This window comes from Sparus aurata, chromosome 18 (genome assembly GCF_900880675.1).
Source record: "Sparus aurata chromosome 18, fSpaAur1.1, whole genome shotgun sequence".
Classification (NCBI taxonomy): domain Eukaryota; kingdom Metazoa; phylum Chordata; class Actinopteri; order Spariformes; family Sparidae; genus Sparus; species Sparus aurata.
This window is the reverse complement of record NC_044204.1, coordinates 2,592,023-2,613,201: the sequence shown is the minus strand read 5'-3', so window position 1 is coordinate 2,613,201 and position 21,179 is coordinate 2,592,023. Positions and strand designations below refer to the sequence as shown.

The 21,179-nt window shown below is 41.3% G+C and overlaps 2 protein-coding genes across 5 annotated transcripts in view; both read right to left on the bottom strand.

Moving 5' to 3' along the window:
• Positions 1 to 191: 191 nt before the first annotated feature.
• On the bottom strand, positions 192 to 4,150 carry ltc4s (leukotriene C4 synthase). Of its 2 annotated transcripts, XM_030395736.1 has the most exons (5): positions 3,538 to 4,136; positions 2,895 to 2,994; positions 1,392 to 1,462; positions 1,230 to 1,311; positions 192 to 853 (listed from the first exon to the last, which is right to left on the bottom strand). In XM_030395736.1, the coding sequence occupies exons 1-5, from the start codon at positions 3,599 to 3,601 to the stop codon at positions 712 to 714; spliced, it is 459 nt and encodes a 152-aa protein (XP_030251596.1). In that variant the 5' UTR covers positions 3,602 to 4,136; the 3' UTR covers positions 192 to 711. The 2 variants fall into 2 exon arrangements, with proteins under 2 accessions (XP_030251596.1, XP_030251595.1); XM_030395735.1 differs by having other exon boundaries at positions 737 to 1,462; positions 3,538 to 4,150.
• A 3,209-nt stretch (positions 4,151 to 7,359) lies between these two features.
• maml1 (mastermind-like transcriptional coactivator 1) overlaps positions 7,360 to 21,179 on the bottom strand; it is a 60,322-nt gene continuing 46,502 nt past the window's right edge. For all 3 annotated transcript variants that reach the window (XM_030396726.1, XM_030396728.1, XM_030396727.1), the window contains 2 exons: positions 18,233 to 18,362; positions 7,360 to 12,545 (listed from right to left, as the gene is read on the bottom strand). In XM_030396726.1, coding sequence (XP_030252586.1) covers positions 11,488 to 12,545; positions 18,233 to 18,362 — 1,188 coding nt within the window. In that variant the 3' untranslated portion in view covers positions 7,360 to 11,487. The remainder of the gene's footprint in view (positions 12,546 to 18,232; positions 18,363 to 21,179) is intronic.

Genomic DNA, 21,179 nt, shown 5'->3' with positions numbered 1-21,179 from the left:
AGTTCATAGAAACATTCAAACAACTTCACAAATGAACTCCCTCCACTTCCTCTGCCTCCTTCTGTATCAGTACTGAGCTCTACGTGATGTTTTAACATTATAATACGTGTTCAGTGTCATTACATGTTGTGTACATCAGCTCTGGCTCAACTTCAGCTCCTCCATGGAGAAGAGAAACAGTTTAAACAGTCAAAGCTTCAACGCTTTATTATCACAGACACACATTTCATCAGCATCAAAAAGTACATCACAGAGAATGTTTTAATAAGGCAGAAACAGTTTTTTATGAAGGTTAACACAAGCATGTCACAGACAGGACGGACATGTCGTCGGATCGAGGCCATGAACAGGAGACGTGGATCTTTAGGGACGAAGTCTGAAGCAGAATGTTAATGTTTCATGCAATGGACTTTAAAAACACTACACAGCTCATTTTGTTTGAATCTTCAGTTTACAAGTGTCTCAAAATGTTAAGCTAAAATAAAAAACATACATAAATAAAAGGGGGACACCAATAAGATTCCTTATAAACCCACATGAATAAAAGATTTGGGTCATCATTCATGTCTCATAAAGCACAGTTGACCCTGAAGGTTTTGTTTCTTGCGATGACAACATGATGTTAGTGTCACTAATGAAATCTGTTGGTGTCCTGACTTCTGACCTTTGACCCCTGACCCAATCAGCTCCCAGCACCTCGTATCCTCCCCTTCAGACCAGACTGAGGGCAGAGCAGAGCTCCTGCAGCAGGTCCACGTTCAGGTAAACTCTGCAGAGCGTCAGGAAGATGCCGAGAGACGAGAACCCGATCAGAACCCACAGAACCTGAGCGCTGAAGTAGAGCGGAGCCAGACTGTAGACAGAAAACGATCAATTAATCACAGCTCACAGGCTCTACTATTTTATTATAGAGAAAGGACTCTGAACCAGATTTTCACCAGATTTCATCAGGTTCAGGAAATTTGCAGATTTTGACTTCCTAATCTGTTGCAGAAGAGATTTTCCATGAATTTAATAAAAGTTATTCGTCCTGAGCTGACTTCAGGTTTTCTGTCTTTGTGTGATACCTATTGAGCCTGGTTTTCATTGGTCCTGTTAATTTAAAAGTTCTGAGTTCTGGGTGAGTTCTGCAACCGAACCTGGGCCCTTGTCTATAACTTTTGATCTGTTCATTTGTTTAAATATATTTAAACCAAACAGACAGATGGACAGTTGCTGTTGCTTCCTACCGTCCCTGTGCCGACTGTGAATATCCACGAAAGTATTGGAAGCGTCCGTATAAATAGAGCAGCCCACAGACTGCAGACAGACCTGAAACAAACAAATATTAACTGAGCGATAAAAACTCTGAACTGTGACTGAGATCCAATCAGCTGTTTGTGTCTGATCACCTTGACTGAAGAAGACTCCAGACGTCCACAGGACGGTGATGAAGATTGGGAAATACTCAGAACAGTTGGCTCTGAACACGACGAAAAGATGAAACAATTACTGATCATATCTCATGTGGTGGAGGAAGTATTTAGATCACTAACTTCAGTAAAGTACCAGTACTACGATGTAAGAATACTTGTCGTGCAGAAGTAACAATTTAAAAGCACAGAAGGTTTAGCAGCAAAAGTGTGCTTTAAGTCTTCAAGTTAAAATAAAAGATATTTTATTCTGTATAAAAATGAATCAGAAAACATTTGACTAAATCATGTTGTTCATATTCTATCATTTGTCATTAAATATCACAGTGTAGACAGTTCAGTATCCAACCAGACTTGAGTCATTTTTTATCTAATTTAACCACTTCACAGTGAGACAGTCCCCTCTCATTTTCCCAGCATGCCATGTTTTACCATGTCTCAGATCTGATTTATATCCTTTTAAGTCTTTTAAGTGCTTGAAAATGCATATTTATGAGACAACTGATTAAACTGCTTAGAGCAGCTTGAGTCTTTGAAAATGATGTCAAGTGCTGCTTTCATTTTCTTTTTCAAATTGTTATAAAAATTGTCTTTTCATTTTTATTTCATCAGAAAAGTGTGCTGACACAAAAATGTAAAGACCATCAGAGTGCTGTGCAGCTTATTTCATCTGAACATCGTCCACTTTGGGTCAGTCGAGTCTCTGAAAATGAAATGTGCAAAGCTGTTTTCACTTTTATTTCACTCTGCATTTTCATTTCAACTGCAACAATGTCTTCTCAAAGGAAAACACTACATTACACTACATTCAAATGATGTCTTATTATGTAAAAGCAGATGCAGTAATGAGGACGCTGTTTTGTTTATGTCATTTGAATACTGTCCACCGCACACAGCAGGTTCACTCTTTGAAAATGAAACATCTTTTCCATTTTCATTTTAATTTCACTGCAGAACGCTGATTCAAGTGTGAAAAGGAAAATGCTAATTGGGTTATTGCATTTTAATTTTTTTCTCAAATACACATGTGGACAATAATGTTTTTGTTGAACTAGATTTTAATTTTCAAGTTCATGTTTTCTATCATTTCAATTAAGTCTCTCACAGGCTTCCATAAAACTCCAGCTGCTGACATTAAGTGAGGCACTATATAAACCTCATGAACAAATTATTAGTTTTCATGTTATTTAAATCATTTTGTTGTTGTTTTTAAATAGGGACTATAAAATGAGACTGTAGGAAGTTTAAAATGGGAGTTTGTGCTTTAGTTGTGACCCCAGTGGTCTCCAAACCTTTCTGCGTGTTTATATAGACTAAAAATATCAAAATAAAAGTTACTGTTTAAAGCTTTTTATATTATAATAGAGTCTTGGAGAGAACTTGAAATAAATACTGAAAAATGTCATTATTTGCAGCTCCAGTCTAGACTTTTTATTCTTTTAACCCCTGAAGAAGAAAAAAAAAATCACTGATTAAACTGACTGAGCTCTGAAGACTCTCTCAAACTCCGGTGATCCAGATGTGGCAGGTGGAGACACCGAGTACTTCCTCCGGGCGTAGATCACCTGCAGAGAGAAATAGGCTGCGCACACACACAGACCCAAACAAACAATTACAAATGAGTTGTGTATGTATAGTATTGCACAGTGCAGAGTGGGGTCTACTGGGAGCAGAACCTTTTGAAGAGTGACAGCAGCAGGAAGGACCTGCAATACCTCTCACCTCTCACACTCACAGGTAACCATGTCAGCATGGTTACCTTCTAAATATGAATGTAAGTGTAACATCGATCAAAGTTCACACTGTGTTAGAAGCAAATGCAAAGTTGATTCATCAAAAGAACTCTGTGAAAACAATACAACATGAATGTGGATGCAGACTGGCTGATTATTATGTGAAGTTAACAAGATTAGACAGTAAAATAATTAAATGTACAAATCAATGAGTAAAAACATTAAAATACATTTAAAGCATGTTAAGATGAATTCATCTGCTCTCACAATCATTCTATCATCATCTATATAAACCTTACAGTGAGGATCCAACCAAACTTCAGTAATTTTTCATGTAATTTAACCACCTCAATCAGGCTCCTCTCATATTTCCCAGCATGCCCTTTTCTTACCTTGCTCCAGGATACCGAGCACGGTCACAGCAGCGAGGACGACCATCTCCTCCATCATCGTCATCGAGTGAGACTAAAACACAGCTGAGCACTGACACACTGTCAGGAAATACTGACAGGTAACACACACACAGAGGGAGAGAGCACACCTGCATGGGGCGGGGCCAAAACACTCACAGGTAACCAGGTTAATGGAGACCAGCCGTCTCCTACAGCTGGACATCCAGGATTGTATTTTCAGTACTGACAACATAGATGAGCTAACTCGATGACGTTCACTACTTGTAAATCTTGCGCAACGTAAAGCTTCAAATTCAAATTGAATAACTTGTCTGATTCTGTGATTTGACGCACTTATACATGAACTTTGTTTATTCAGTTGTCACATATTCAACATTTATATCTAATTCAAGTATTATACATAAAAGTGATGCAATTCAATCTGGTTATTCTTTCTCCTATAATAAATTACACATTAATTCACCATTTAACTTATTCTCAACATGAAAATCTTTGCTTTAATTAATCTTTACAGTAAAATTATGTAAAACATTTTTTTATGGAAGATTTAAATTCAATTAACAATTCCTAAAGTTGATGTTTGAGGTAAATTATTCCCTTGGAGTCTTTTACAGTTCATGAATGTTTTTGAATCATAAATCCAAACTCTACTTGTGTTGTTTGAACCATTTGTGTCGATTGATTTATTCTTCAAGTCCTAAAATTCTTTTAAAGATATTTCTGATTTTCACATAATTAGACCTAAAGTATACAGATACGTCTTTGGAAATAATACAGATGTTAACGAGTAGTAAAACTGTGCCTCGTTAAGATGTTAAAGTATCCACAATTCACAAGAAGGAAGCAATGATTTAATAAAATTCACTTTATATTAAAAGTCCTTGAATCAAGTGAGTAAAGTCTATATAAACTCCTTTGCTAAAAGTTTTACATTCAACAGCAGCAAACAGCAGTTACATTTAATCAGTGCATCATCTACAGCTAATAAATACATAATACATTATGTATTCATAGAATTACTTTAATGATCCCAGACTGGGAAATTATTCATCTTAATAAAGCAACAATAAAAAGCTTAGTAGAAGTTTAACAATAACTATAAGCAAGTTAAACTCAATTATACAACAAGTAGTTCCGACTAAGCAATCTGATTGGTCAACAAGACATTTTGACCGTGCTCAAATCAGCATGACAGCACGCCTCATTACTCAAAATATTACTCCGCCAAGTCTGTGGCAATAATGTATCCATCTCCATGGCAACATAGTAACTGTCAGCGCTGGAGCAAAATAAATTAAAAGTACGGCTTGAAATTCAAACTTTCTGCCGTAAAATATGCAGAGGAAAACTCGGGAGAAGCAGCCGCTAGACGTTTCTCTGTCGACCCCAAGAGAGTGAGAGATTGGCGAAAAAATAAAACGGAGCTTCAGCGTCTGTCCGAGGAGGACAAGCAACAGGACCAGGCTGCCTGCTGGAGGGAGGAGGAAGGTCAGCGAGGAGCCTGAGATAAACATGCAGGAATTAGTTATCAGCAAACGGGCACACCACGAGAGAGTGTCCCGCAAAATGATCAGGGCGATGGAGAAACAAATGTACGCCGCCGTGAGTGACAGCAGAGATTAGGAGTTATCTGTGAGTGGTGGTTGGCTGAATCGTTTCCTCCGCCGCAACAACTTCACTTGCAGAAGACAACTATTGCCCAGCAGGATGCCAGAGAATTCACCGAGAAGCTGGCGAAGTTTGTGACATTTTCATGCCGGATTTTTGAGAGGAAGGAATTAAACGCCTGTCCCAAATTGCCGCCTGGTCTGTTAAGTGATTGAAACAAATAAATGCCCCGGCTATTATCTATTTTCCCTTCGGTGTGAGAGACACTTGTGACCGCGGTGAAAACGTTTTATAAAAAATATAAAAGATAAAAAAAATCAACATCTTTGCTGTAACTTGGGCGATAAAAATAAGCATTTTCTGTTTATCTGTGCAGTATTGATTTAGTTTGGGAAATTCCGAGACCGCGATAAAACATTAACGTCAGCTCAGAGTTCATCATCTGGAACTAGAAAATCTTTTCTGTTGCTAGGTCGTTACTAAGGGTTGGATCATTTGCTGGAGTGGTAAACTACGTTCCATTACACATATGAGTCTACTGACGTGACTGATTTTGTTTCAGTTAATAGTCAGACCCCATGTGTTTCCATGGAAACGCGACGCACACTCGCAAAAACCTTTAAAATTTGAGACCAAATGTCCCTCAACATGGATATATTTTGATTATACATTTTATTTTTGTTGGTATTAGTTGTATAATCGCAATATTACCCTCGAGGGTGTGCTTTAACGTCATTTGAGCACTTCAGTGCTGCTTGCCGACTTCGGCGCGTGCTCAAATGACGTTCAAGCACACCCTCGAGGGTAATATTGCTTAATTATACCATGGTCTGGGGGAATACTCGATTCTGATTGGCTGCAGGGTGTCCTTAACCCCTGATATATGGACACCTACTCAGTAGTTCCAGTCAAATTGACTGTTCACCGCTGTAAATCAATGCTAGCTGGTGTATCAAATCTGAATATTATATTTCCAGCACTGAGTGCAGTCCGTCAGTCCTTAAGTGTCTTATCCTCTGAACACCACAGGATGGTCACTGTAACACACAAGCTGCAGAAAGTACACTTCCCCTCTAAACTTACTGATACACGAATAATCTCACATCCTGTTCGCTGTTCAACTCTCTGCTTCAGGCTGCGGCCACAGTAACGTTACTAACGGCCGGTCATTTGTTCGTGAAAATCTTGCTATTGATTTGGGGACAATGATATGACTGGTTAGTTAGCTAATCGTGTTAGCTAGCATACTGTCAAATTGTATTTACTGTTTGTCAACCGTATGCAATGTTATTGACTTTGAATCTTGCTAGCATAGCGTTAGCTGTCTGGCTCTTCGCTGAGCGGACTAGAATATCTCCCGTTGCCAAGTCGCATCTATGATCCCTCCTATTTACTGGAGGAGTGAACAACGTCTCCGTTGCATAAGAATCTTAGGGGAGGGTAATGATTGTTCCAGGTATTAGTCAAACCCTCAGGCGTTACCAGGGAAACTAAATTATGGCTTGTGAAAAACTTTATATTTTGATTGTAAAACGCATGAAAATGTAAATTAATGGTCCGAATTTCTTTTCTTTGGCAAGTGACCATGGTATAAGGATAATGTCCTTCAAGGTGAACATAAACAGGAGTTAATGGACTTCGCGGAGGCAACCGTCCTACGCGCTTAGGCCGCCGCGTCGAATAATGCCCGACAGCGGTGAACAGTCCATTTTTACTGGAACTACTTAGTAGCTGTCCAGATATCAGGGGTTAATGGACATCCTGCAGCCAATCAGAATCGAGTATTCCCCCAGACCATGGTATAACTCCTGTTTATGGACACCTCGTCGGGCATTATCCCTTACTTAATTTAGTTATAACGCTGTTATGAACTTTAAGAAGTCATTAATCTTTTATTAAAGGTTTTAAGTGTAAATGAATGTTACAGTTAATGTGTAAAGTATAAATCTACTAAACAGTTTAGTGATTTTATTACGTGTTAACCAACACTTGCTACAAGGACTTTAATGTGAAGCATTACTGAACAATTCTCCTCTTGTGAGTAATTTAGATATTAACTTTTGGCCTGAACACCAAACACTCGATACATTTACAGTATTTGCTGCGTGAAACATTTTCTCTGCTATTTTCCCCTCAGTTTAATATGTCATCATGTCAGAGGAAAACACACAACAGACACACACGGACAACAAATGTGTTTCTAAAGAACTATATTTACATAATACTCTTGTTTTACAGAGAACCATATCAAAAGTATAAAATACTTACAAAAAATCCGCTGCAATATATAAAAATAACATCTATCTTCTCCAGATCATTTGGAAAGGCATACATACAAAAAATATATTTATAGACATTTACAACAGTTTAACCCAGAAGACCCCGAGAGTCTGAGCCGCAGGCTGAAGATCTGTCAAGAGAGAACCAGAACCAGCTCCGAAGTTACATAACAAATAAAATACACAACAAACAATACAGTAGATAGAACAACCGGGTCACAGATCTGCCTTACAACAGGACTACCGGGTCACAGATCCGCCTTAAAACAGGACCACCGGGCCACAGATCCTGCTTAAAACAGGACCACTGGGTCACAGAATGCTTTAAAACAGGACCACCGGGCCACAGATCCTGCTTAAAACAAGACCACTGGGTCACAGAATGCTTTAAAACAGGACCATCGGGTCATAGATCCGCGTTTTATACTGCAGACTGTTACCAGTCACACAGGTGAGTTACAGGTAAACAGAGCAGACAAGGACTTTAAAGATGAACATGTTGAGAACTTTAAACTTCAGTGTTTAAAAATCATCGTCTGATCTGACACGAAGGAGTTTAAAGGAACAGTTCACACACTTCAGACAAGGTGCATGCTAACTCTGTTAACTCAGCAGCTCCAGTGAAGTCTTCATCTTATTAAAGGTGTAAATCTGGTCTGAGATCAGGTTGTGATGTGTTCAGTCCTGCAGACTGTGATCACAGCAGACGAGCTGTATGGAGACATCTGATGTTTCTTTGGTTGTTTCTCTGTTTTAAATCAAGTCTCCAGCTACTTCAGTAGCAGAATGCTGCAACTCTGTTTTACTGTGAAGCTCCAGAAATGTTCTGTGGACTACAACACTTCACCTGACTATATATCATCAGGGGGAGGATAGGAGGACTGTATATCATCATGGAGGAGGAGAGGAGGACTTTATATCATCAGGGGGAGGATAGGAGGACTGTATATCATCATGGAGGAGGAGAGGAGGACTTTATATCATCAGGAGGAGGAGAGGAGCACTTTATATCATCAGGAGGGAGGAGAGGAGGACTGAAGTTAATGTTTGGGTGAACTGTTCCTTTAAATTTGTATCATCTGCTGTCGTATGAAGAAACATAAGAGGACTTTTTGAATCTGGGAAACATTTAAGGAGCTGAAACACTGCATTACAAACTTGTTTTATCTTCATGAGATTGAGAACTTTGAATTAAACTGCAGTCAAAGATTTAAACTGATCATCAGTGACATTTTTATCTGAACTCAGACTCCCAGGCTGAACAACTCTCTGCCCCCTCACTGCATCTGTTAATATCAGAGACAGTCTGTGAAACAAAACCCAAAATTTTGGACACTTTAAATGTGTCAACATGTCTGCAAACGTCCGACTCAGGACCTTCACCGTCAGCTTCAACATCTAAGGAGGCAGGGTTTATTGGAGGAGCTGCTCCACCAGGGAGACTTTCTTCAGGTTAAAGAAAATCAAGTTTCATGACAAGTGATTTATGAGCTACCAGCTGGGAATTCAGTTTTGCATTTTGTTTGGAAACTCAGAATGAACACATGCGGCAGTCTGCTTTTAAATCGAAAACTTTATGAATTTTTATCACTTGTGTGTTTTCCTGTTCCTGTGCTACATTTAGATTACATCTACAGAAAGATGTCAACTCATAAAAATATCACAAAAACTTGGAAATACTGAGGAGAACTGAGTCGGCGGAAAAGAAGAGTTTAATGCTTCATCCGTTACTCAATGTCTTGTCTGTCAGAGGAGAGGAAAACTGTGAGATCAGCTCAGTGTGACCCATTTACAGGTCAGGAATTTAAAGTTCACAGGCAGGACATATTAATGATGCACAATCGACATTATACAGCACGAAGACTGAAGCATCGACTCTGTGGCCTCGTCTCGGTGCAGAGGGAGGAAGTGGAGCTTTGTCTTAGTTCAATGAGAGAACTCTTACATCTTAATCAGCTGGTCAGTGTGCATGTTTTACGGTCACTGCTTATGCTGAGGACGTTTTTGACTAATTCGTCTGAAGGTAAGAGAGAACAGAAGGATGATTCAGTCTGGTGAACATGAGCGATATCTGCAGTGACTTGTTGGTGTTTATTTAAATAAAGACGTAGAAGAGTGAAAACATTGTGTAGATCCACCAGCTGACTTGCTACTGAAATTATAGTTAATTCTTGACTTCGACCCTAAATCACTTGCCATGACTGCAGATCATTTCCCTAAACAAAGTGTTGCATGTATTGTTTTAGATATTTAAATATTTGTCCTCCCAGCAGCTGATATTTCCCTACAATATGAAAATCCACTGTGGCTCTGCCATCACATCTGCTTTTGATTTCATCACAGTTACATGTTGCCTTAAAGTTAGACCAACATAAGAGAAAGCTATGATGAAATTCTAAAAATACAAGCAAACATGATGTGAAAGTTGAATTTTCAAGGGAATTAAATGCTTGTAAAGTCGTGACAGTGATGAATGCTGTAAAACATGCAAAAACACCAGAAAGCTTCTTTAAATGACTGTTTTCTTTCAGACTGATTTCACATCAGGTTGTAAAAGGTTTGTTGAAACTGCTACCAGGTGCAGCTGACAGTCTGTAGGTGGCGCTGTGGCCAGCTGCAGTGGTTTAACACTGAGCTGAGGGTTCAGTAGTCTCAATACGACTCGTCTATTCAGTCTCCAGTCATCAATAAACACTGTGGTGTGTTATTGAATCAACACTCTGAACGTCTGCAGACGAGTCACTCGGTTACAGATTTACACACCTGAAGAACAAAAACTGAAATAACAGATATATTAACTCAAGACATGACAACCAAACAGACATGTTCACTTTGGAATGATGACGACATTTTGGGCTTTTTAAATAAAATTGACTTGAAATGAAACAGAACAGAAACAAAACTCCACCTGCGACTGAAACAGCTGGATATTTTAGTGTTGTGTTGTTGCTGCCGACACAGTTCAGCGCAGAAAAGGAAAAAAAAAGTATAAAGATAATATTTTTTGGTATTGATTTCATTCTGAAGCTGCAATTTGATATGAAAATGTACACCACTGGACGACAGAAGCTCATCAACCATCATAAGGGTTTTCATACAGAGGCTTTTATCTCTATATTTAAAATCCAATTTTTTATCTGTAGATGTTTCAGGATATTGTGCTCAATGTTACCCATCACTGAAGTGGACTGTTTTATGAATATTTCAAATACATGTCTTTTTAAAGTAACAGAAATTAAATAAAACCAAAAAGTTCACGTGTGGTTATTTTGTCTCTGAGCAAGTTTTCAAATTAATATTAAAAATGGGAAATCCAAATAGATTTTAATATCATAATATGTGGAATTAAAACTCACTGATTAAATGAGCATAAAACTTGAAAACTAGCTAAGTGAAGTAGATGAAAGTGGTTAAATGTTGCAGGTACATGTAGCTCCAATAGCAGAGCTAAAAACTGATATTTTCCAGAGGGGCTTCCTGTTAAGTGGATGTGAAATTGTCTGTTAATATTGGAGAATTAACGTAGGCTTCAAGTTCTGTTCTACCAGGTGTGTAATTCTGCTATGAGCAAGTCATCGTTAAATTTGGAGGTTTTTGAATGAAGTCTGGTGTTGAAACACATCAGGGCTCATCTGTAACTCGACTGGTTTTCTGACCGTCTGCTGACCTAAATCTTCAGCCAGCTGACTGATCTCTGACATGGTGTCAGTAACTCTGCTCTGACTCAGGGAACTGAACTGAGGTGATGTGATGAAAACAAAACCTCCTGTTTCTACTCTGATGAAATTAGATTCAGTCTCATCACATCAGAGCAGGAAATACAACCTCACCAGCCAATCAGCTGTCATACCTCAGAGACAGGTGGAAGGTGCTGACATTCACCATCAGCTAGCTGTGAGGCTAATGCTAACACTGACCTCCTTCAGTGTTACTGTCAGTCTGTATTTAAACATTGCGGCTGCGGCTCGTCCTCCGGGTACAGCAGTGCGGCCTCTCAGCTGAGCAGGCTTCGGGTGCTCCAGGTGAGCACAGGTGAGTCTGACTAGTGGTGGCTGGCGAGCAGTTCGTCAAGGTCAGCCATCCACTCCTGGGTGCTCTGACCCTTCAGCAGGGAGTCGACCAGCTCGCTCTCTCCAGCAAAACTGCCCGACGCCACGTTGTATCCGAACGACACCTGCTGCTGCTGCTGACTGGCAGTCCTGCTCACCTGGTAACCTTGGTTACACTGTAGTCCCTGGCGGCTGTTGCCCTGCGGCTGTCCGAACGCCGCAAGGTCAGGCAGGACAGCCTGGTTCTGATTGGCCTGTTGTTGTTGAGTCTGCTGCTGATTGGCCATTGGCTGGCCGAGGCTCTGAGGGTTAGGCGGTGCCCTCTGCTGAGCAGCTGCCATGTTTGTTTGCATCATTTGCTGCCCGGGGTTCAGGCCGCCCATTGGACGCCCACCTGGGTTTGAACCAAATGGTGCAGAGCCAGGTGCCATCTTGGGAATGCGTGTCTGCTGCTGCAGGTGGAAGCTGTTGGCGGCGTTGTTGAAGGCGTTCGGCGGCAGGCTGCTGTTACTGGAGGGTGGTTGGTTGACAAGCTGCTGCTGCCGCCAGGCGGCACTCTGAGGTCCCTGCATGCTACCGGGCATGGAGCCAGGCAGGTTGGCTGCCATACTGTTCTGCATGGAGCCTGGCATACGGGCAGCGGCAGCGACGGCCAGCTGCTGCTGCTTCAACATGGCAGCATTGGGCTGCGTCTTCAGGTGCTGCTGCTGAGCCAGGAGGTTCTGTCTGTAGGAGGCGCTCATGGCACCCAGAGGCTGGCGCTGCAGGCCGGGCTGCTGTGGCGGATGGGCCAGGTGGTTCGGGTGGCTTGGGTGAAGGTTCATGTTGTTGTAAAGCACCTGCTGCACGTCCACACCAGCCCCGCCCCCTCCGCAGGACGACAGACTGATGTCAGCCTGACTCGCTGCAGGAGGCGGAGCTACACCACCTGCCGGCCCACCACCCTGACCCATGTTCATACCCATCATACCTTGGTTCTGAGGGAACATACGCTGTGAGCCAGGGGTGGGGCCTCCCATGGAGCCGACGCTCCCCATTGGCTGTGAGGAAGCTGTGAAGAAAGAAAGAGTTAAATTGTAAAGTTGAGATAAAATGTTGCACAATTATTTACACAAAGGATTATCTAGAATTAATCAATTATTTTCTCAGTTTGTTTTGTTGATTAAATGTCATAAAATTATTCTTCCAAAAAAATAAAGTTTTCACTCTGACAGTTAAAACTAGAATCATTCCCTTTTTCTTTCTCTATTACGTCACAAAACAAAGAAAAGCATAAAATCGTCACACCGGAGAAGCTGCAACAAGACAGTGTTGGGTTTTCATCAAGATGAACGTCTTAATCGGTCGTTAAGACGGTTTCCAATTAACTAATCACTTAATCATTGAAACTATCAGAATAACCAGCCTCTAGAAACAAATAAATCCGGTGAGCAGATGTTGAACAGATCAGTTTTATTGAGCAGCAACAGTTGAATCTATTAATGATTATTTCACCTCTGTGTTGTTATTCAGCAGTTTAATGTTTCAGTTTTAGATTTAACATTAAAGCAGTAGCAGTCTGAGCTGCTGTCAGGACGCTGGAGGACAAACACACAATTCATTAGAACTGTTCTCTCACATTTACCAGTCAAATCAGTGGTGAGCATCATTTACACACTGACACACAGAGGGATGTTTGTCCAACAACAACCTGATTGTCAAGTATCCTGATGAACCAGCTCACGTCCAATTGAGTCATGACAAACATCAGAGAAGACTCCTGCTGGAAAATCACTTTATTTCAAGAACAGCAACTCTTAACCTGGTTGAGGGATTAACTCTTATTTTCTGTAAATGTACAACCCTGATTGTTTATCACTGAATGTTTTCAGAGTGTTTAGTCATTAGTCCTTGCTTGTTTTGTTATTGTATGAACTGTATTGTTGTTTAATTCATCTGTAGTTAATCCTGTTTTTAAGTTTTTGTGAAGCAATTTGTAACTTGTTTTGGAAATATTGTATCACTTACAGCACATGATGTTAAAGATTAGATTTTAAATTAAATCTATGGATCAGCCACCTGCCTCACCACTAATAGTTATTTAACTATTACTTTTTATCTGATGATTATAACTTTTTATCTGATAATTACTTTTTATCTGATGATTATAACTTTTTATCTGATAATTACTTTTTATCTGATGATTATAACTTTTTATCTGATGATTATTTACTTTTTATCCGATGATTGTAACTTTTAAACTCTTTAACATCTTTTTTTTCTTTAACTGGCAGAAATGGCTTTCCACGGATGTGGCAGAAGCTTCCACAAGTCTCTCTCCCTCTTTCTCTCTTGCTCATCTTATTTATCTCTGCCCAAAACGTTAGTTATTCTAGAGACCTCCATGAAGTTAGGATTATAACTCAAACTCTGACGGTAACAAACATTCAAACTCGTAGCTACAACCTGGATGTGGCTTGAGCAACATAAAGTTTTAATTATAGATTTCTCGTTAGGGATGTCCCGATCCGATCTGTAGGATCAGGATCAGGGCTGATCTGGGCATTGTTCCCTTTATCAGAATTGGCAATTTTGAACGTGGACCCAAGCCTGATTTTTTATGTTTTTTTAATGTCAGAGCACAATTTGTGGCAGAACGCAGATGCCCACGTAACGTTACTCTGGCAAATCTGTGGATGAAGTGTCTGCAGTGTGGAAATAACTTAAATTAGAAAGCGAAAGCAGTCCAACGGCAACATGTAACATCTGCAATATGACCGTTTCGCAGAGCTGCATTTAATACTACTCATTTGATACGGCTTACAAAAAACAAACACTCAAAGAATAAAACAAGTTCACTCAAGCAATACAGGCAAAGACACCGAAGCAAAAAACACTCACGGATACTTTCAAAAGGAAAGAGAAATATCCTCGAGACAGCGACATGTCCACAAATATTAGAGAGCGTAATTAAATGAATCGCTCTGGATAACCAGCTCATGTCCGTGGTAGAGGATCAGGTTTTTCTTCGTCACCTGGCAATACTTTATATTGACTACACTTTTGAGTTACAATGTGCCGGTACGCGCACTAGTTTCGTGGGTCTCATACAGCAGAGCATGTAAAACAGGCAATCAAGGAGATGCTGAACGCGTGTGAAATAGACAAGCAACGCGTCCACGTCATTTTACTTGACAACGTAAGGAATTTGTAAAAAGCAATAGATGATATGGAGGTGCCAAGCGTGAGCTGCGTCTCACACACACTTCAGCTGGCTGTACACGAGGATCTGCTGTCACAGTGCAGCATCACACACTCACCTGCTAACACAAGGAAGGTGGAGGCTAATGTTGCAATAGCATATGCAGAATAAGGAAGAGCCATATGAAAGTATATACCAGCGGTCCTCAATAGGCGGCCCCTGGGCCGCCGGCCTCCTGTTTGTGGCCCCCGAACTGTTATTCCTTCACCATGTGTTTTGGATGGGTCAGCACGTGTACACCGGGACTTGTCTCCATGCCAACGATACACATACAGCTGGGTCACTCACCGCTGCGATCGCAACTTTTAACTTTCACTTTCGTTTTCGTAGCAGTTCGCGTATTCACATTTCGCCGGTGGTAAGAGATTGAAATGGCGTTTTCCAAGTAAACTGCTATAACAAAGTGGACAATGAGAATCAACCACTCATAGAAGTAGGAACTTTGCAGTCATTCATCCTCCAACCAGGACAAAACCCACGGATCTGACGGTGCTGCAATAACACACACTTATGTTGTTTAACAGGTATTATATTAGCAAGTCTCATCATGTATTTTCACAAGAATAGTCACGGACGGGGAGTTTCTCCCGGCAAACACCCTTTTACTCACGGTGCCAAAATCATCCTTGTTAAAACTCAACACCATTTAATCAAAGAACAAATGACGTGAATTAACCCACAACCATCTTACATATCATCTTATTCACAAACACATTCATGAACCATAATTAAACCAACAGAATACCCAAGAGTCATTGCGCCACAGTCCACAAGGGGCTTTACAATATGCCAGGAGAAGCTGTGATGAAGATTTCCAATTTGAAACAGCATTATGAGACGAAGCATAGGAATTTTGAAGAGACATTTCCTCAAAATTCAGAGATAAGCACAACACAAATAAATGCACTGAAATCCTCATATCAAGCTGCAAGCAGGATCCTTGTCACATCTATGTCACAATGAAATAAAATAATGCATGACTGAAGTGATGGACACAATGTTTGAAGGCAAACAAAAAGAGTAAATATTCAACTATGTATTTTAATTTATGTTAAAATGGAAATTACATTTTATTTTAGTTCGTATTTTATTGTTAAGAATGAAAAGGACATTTTGTTTTGAATATTACAGTATTATTGCATGTGGCCTGACCGACCTCAACACATGGACCTTTGAGTCATTGAAAAAAATCTTTGTGGCCCTTTAAGATTTGTATTTGAGTACCCCTGGTATATACACTACTCACAATAAGTTAGGGATATTGTTATTTACATGACTGCTTTTCCTATTTGGTCTGAATTTTAATGAAATAAGTAAAAGTTCCCTTTGATATTACTAATAATGAATGAGAAGAAACACCATTTCAGTAGCGGGTGTTTCCACCATTTGCCGCAATGACAGCTTGACAGCGACGTCTCATGCTCCTCACTAGCCTCATGATGTTGTTCTGAGGCAACGCGTTCTACTCCTCCACAAGTGCTACACGCAGTTCTGCCAGGTCACGTGGGGGTGGGGTACGATCATCCAGTCTCTGCTTCAGCTGGTCCCAGACGTGCTCTATGGGGTTCAGGTCAGGGGACATTGCTGGCCATACCATATGAGGCACTCCGACTTCCTGAAGTCGAGCTGTGACAATTCTGGCACGATGTGGTGGAGCATTATCATCCATGAACAGAAAGTTGGGGGTGTGCTGGCAGAATTGGGGGATGATGATGGGTTCTATGATGTCTCTGAGGTAAGAACGTGCAGTGACTGAGCCATCTACAATAACCAAATCTGTTTTGCGCTGACTGGTGATGCCTGCCCAGACTGTTGCACCTCCTCCACCAAAGGGAACCCTGGGGACCATGTTGACCTCGGCGTATCGCTCACCTCGCCTTCTCCAGCAACGCTGACGACCATCATTTCTGTGCAAGGTGACCCGACACTCATCAGTGAACAGGACGGTAGACCACTGCTGCATTGTCCAGCTCACATGGTCTTGTGCCCACTGCAAACGTTCACGGCGGTGTCTTGGTGTCAGTGGAGTCACCTGCAACGGTCGTCTGGCATTCAAGCCAAAGCGGTGGAGTTGGTTTGGAATGGTTTGTCTGGAAACCCTAGTACCCCTCACATCTCGTAACTGGGCCTGCAGCTGTGTGGCAGTTGCATAACGATGTTTAAGTGCATAGGTCCTTAGGTACTGGTCATCGTTGCGGTCTGTCACTCGTGGGGCTCCACTCCTGGGTCTGTCACGAACTCTGCCAGTAGTTCTGTGTCTTGATGCAAGTCTGCTGATGACACTTTGAGACACACCAAGTTCACGAGCAACATCTGACTGCCTGCCACCGACCCGAAGACGCGCTATGGCCAGGTGGCGCTGCTCGTCCGTTAAGTGATGTCGCGTGTTCATGGCTGTTTGAATGATGAACTTGGAATGACTTACTGACAATACCAGCTTTTTATACCCACAGAATGTTGAAATTGATGCCACATTGAAAAGGGTTGTCTTTTAGTTTTTTGGTATTGGCCCCAATATGTAAGGCACACTGTACACAGTGAGACCATTACGTGGAAAACACAAAATGAGGTGTGTCTATCACCCCAATATAATTGCCTCCCTATCCCAAAACTCTCTGAAGTGAAACAAACACTGTATGTATGAAATCCACTGAGTCTCTCACAACATCCCTAACTTATTGTGAGTAGTGCACTTTGTTTCAACAAAATAAAAAAACCTACCAAGGAACAGCTTGGATGCAGGTACTTTATTTCTTAATACAGTTGTATTATCCAAGAAAATATTAGTTAAGGCTGAGTATCGGATCGGGACTCGGTATCGGCAGATACTAAATATTAAACGACTCAGATCGGGATCGGGGTTAAAAAAAACCTGATCGGGACATCCCTATTTCTCATCACACCGTTATCTTGGCAGCTTGTTTACTACTCTGTGTTGTCAAGTGTGTGGATGTAATATTTAACTGATAGTCATCTTTAGAGAAAGAAGTTTCTGTTATATCACAGCGTTAATATGTGGATTGGATGATTTCTGTCAGTGACTGCAGAATAAATTTATTCTGTTTCTGTCTGTGAACCTCTGAGCTGACTCTGATCTGTGCTGTCACTGAAGAAGCTCAGTGACTGAACATCCGTCTCAGTGTTCGGTCTCAAATACAACCAACAGTGATTGTCTTCTTAAAAAACACAGATGGAACAGGTTCTGCTGTGTGGAGCTGGAAGGACTGAGAGAGAAAATTAGCTTGTTTAGATCTTAAAAGTCTGAAACAATTAGCAGAAATAAACACAAATTGTAAAATTAAACCACTGAACTGAGGAATACTGAATATTTTGTCCACCCTCAGTGTGAGTTTGTCATCTGTATCATTTGATTTCCGAATCTGGATGTTCAACATGCAGTCTGATGAGCATAACGTTGATGAATAATGAATTACTGATGTCTGTCCTGCAGTTGCTCTCATTGTGAGCCTCAGACACATGCAGTCCTGTCCTCCTACCTGTAAACTGGTTGACTGGCGGCTGAGGGAAAGGGTTCTGATTGGCCGGTTGTCCTGGCTGGTCCTGGTACTGCGGGGGAGGTCTGGTCAGATGTCTCTGCAGCTGCTGGTCCTGCTGCCGCTGCTTCTCCTGCACGCACACGGACACACACACACACACACACACAAAATTAAGTATAAAATTCAAGTTTAAAAACGGGGATATATATATCTGAAGGTTAAGATACTCATACTTTGAACAATTTAACATTCTTTGATCCATATCTAGCCATTTAGTTTCAAACACTGTACAGCTCTTTTACTTTAATACAGACACAGTATATTACATTATTTATTGAAACATTTCTATTTTTTATGATTGACCAGGTTGTAAAAAAAAATTTCAGACCACCAGCCAAAAAGCGAGTGAATGTCCAGATTTTACCAGCCACTTGTTGTTGTTTTTTTGATCCAGTGAGTGATCAAAATGCCAATATTCCCCCAATTCCGCCAGCACACCCCCAACTTTCTGTTCATGGATGATAATGCTCCACCACATCGTGCCAGAATTGTCACAGCTCGACTTCAGGAAGTCGGAGTGCCTCATATGGTATGGCCAGCAATGTCCCCTGACCTGAACCCCATAGAGCACGTCTGGGACCAGCTGAAGCAGAGACTGGATGATCGTACCCCACCCCCACGTGACCTGGCAGAACTGCGTGTAGAACTTGTGGAGGAGTGTAACGCATTGCCTCAGAACAACATCATGAGGCTAGTGAGGAGCATGAGATGTCGCTGTCAAGCTGTCATTGCGGCAAATGGTGGAAACACCCGCTACTGACATTGTCAATTTTTGTTATTTGGGGCTATCCTTGTTATTGTCTAAATGTTTGGGGTAATAAATATTAAACTAATGAAAATGGTGTTTCTTCTCATTCATTATTAGTAATATCAAAGGGAACTTTTACTTATTTCATCAAAATTCAGACAAAATAGGAAAAGCAGTCATGTAAATAACAATATCCTAACTAATTGTGAGTAGTGTGTATTTATTTATTTATTCATTTATTTATTTAAGTTATTATTTAAACTTATTTAAGTTTCCTAAGGAGGACAACGTAAGGAAACTGTGGATCGATTTTGTCAAGAGGAGCAAACGTTGCTGTGGGGAGTTAAACATCACCACCAACACCCGTCTCTGCAGTGTCCACTTTACCCCTGATAGTTTCAGCAACTATCACCAGGTAATGTCTGGATTTCTGCAGAGTCCATTGACGCTGGTCACTGGGCATAATGTAACCCCCGCAGCCGACCCTCTCCGTCCCGCTGACAGCGGGTCCCACCGGCGGTATGTGGCGGTAGTATATGGGCCGCATTATTGGTGAGCCGTCCCAGTGTGAACCGATAATCCGGAGGCGCGGAGCGAGGGAGTGTCGGTCTTACAGTCTGATAACTACACAGGTCCTTCACTCAACTAAATACAGAGAAATGTCCCACAAAGCAACGTTACATGAGCGAACAAAAGTAACGTAGTAACTGTAACTGTCTTTAGCAACTTATATGAGGAAAACAAATACCACAGCTGTACGTGGAGAAGTGTCTGTCCTCCTGTCCGTCCTCCGCCTGTCCTCCTGTCTGTCCTCCTGACTCTTCCTCACATTTCTGCTCAGAAAACAGCGTCTGTCACCGGCAAAGACTTTAACTCACCGAGTGTTTGTGACGAAAATAAATCATGCGACCGCTAGCCCTCCTGACCGAGACTTCAGGGAACTTTCCCCCAGAAAACAGCCTCCGTCCCCGCGACTGACAAAGTCAGACAGCGTCCTGTTAACTGATGGTGATTATGTATAATTATGTAATTTAGCGCGAAAAAACGTAACTCCGTCACTTTCCAGGATGTTTGGTGGGTCAGGATCTTAATCACTACACATTATAACAGCATCCATATGATTATAAACTGTTCGCGGGTTTAGATAGACAAGGGGAACACCTGGGGAAACACCGACGTCATTAACATGACGTGTACCGTCACGCTGTAGGCTGCGTCCTTGTGCAGTACACGGAAGCACCCCCCCCCCCCCCAGCGTTTCACAGCAGAAAGAAGTGCTTGTTTTTCCATGATTTTGAGACCTAATTTTATATACTTATATACTATACTAATTCTATATACCTAATTTTATATACTTATCTTACGCGGTAATATTACCGCCTAAGATTACTCCTCACTGAAAAAGTGGTCAGATTAGAGTAACGTGTTACCGGCATCACTGCACGGGCTCGGCTCGGTTGGTCAGGTTTGATTTTTTTTGGGCCAGATCTAAGCTCTAAGTGTAAGTGTGTGCTTATGTATGTTATAAATAATGTACATTTGGGCAATTAAATGCATTTTGCTGAAGGTGCAAATCCTGAAAGTGATTCTACATCGTGCATCCTGTCATGCCCATGTAATGTTAGCAAATGTTATTGCATTTAATCATGACATGATTTGGCCTCACTCCCTGAGCGGAGTCCATCTGACAGCACAATGATAATCTACAGGTAATGTTTTATGTGCACCAATATAGCTATGACAAGGAATTATATGTAGACTGGGGTTTTGCGTTTGTGTGTAATGTAAAACATGGACTGTGAGGAACGAGGCTGAGCACTATCAGTGTCTGACTCAGAGTCAGTTTCTGGCTCTGATGGCTCAAACAGGTAGGGCTGGGTCTGTCCGATGACGCTGCTAGCTTCCATTGTTACTGTAGGTTACGTCCTTGTACAGTACACGGAGGAGGATCCCCTCCCTGCGTGGGCGTGGCTCCAGCGCCTCTATCTGACACGCCCCCAGCGTTTCACAGCAGAGAGAAGTGCTTGTTTTGCCATGATTTTGAGACCTAATTTTATATACTTATATACTTATATACAATTTTTTAAAACTTTCAAATTTGGCTCAGTGGTCAATGACACATGTTTCTGTGGTGTGACA

Bases quoted from the DNA above. Each gene is read 5' to 3' on its own strand.
- ltc4s (XM_030395735.1), bottom strand. From the start codon at position 3,601: ATGACGATGATGGAGGAGATGGTCGTCCTCGCTGCTGTGACCGTGCTC. The intron at 2,995-3,537 runs GTAAGAAAAGGG...GTGTGTGCGCAG, and splicing joins GCTCGGTATCCTGGAGCAAG to CCTATTTCTCTCTGCAGGTG. The intron at 1,463-2,894 runs GTCAGTTTAATC...CGTCGTGTTCAG, and splicing joins GAGAGAGTCTTCAGAGCTCA to AGCCAACTGTTCTGAGTATT.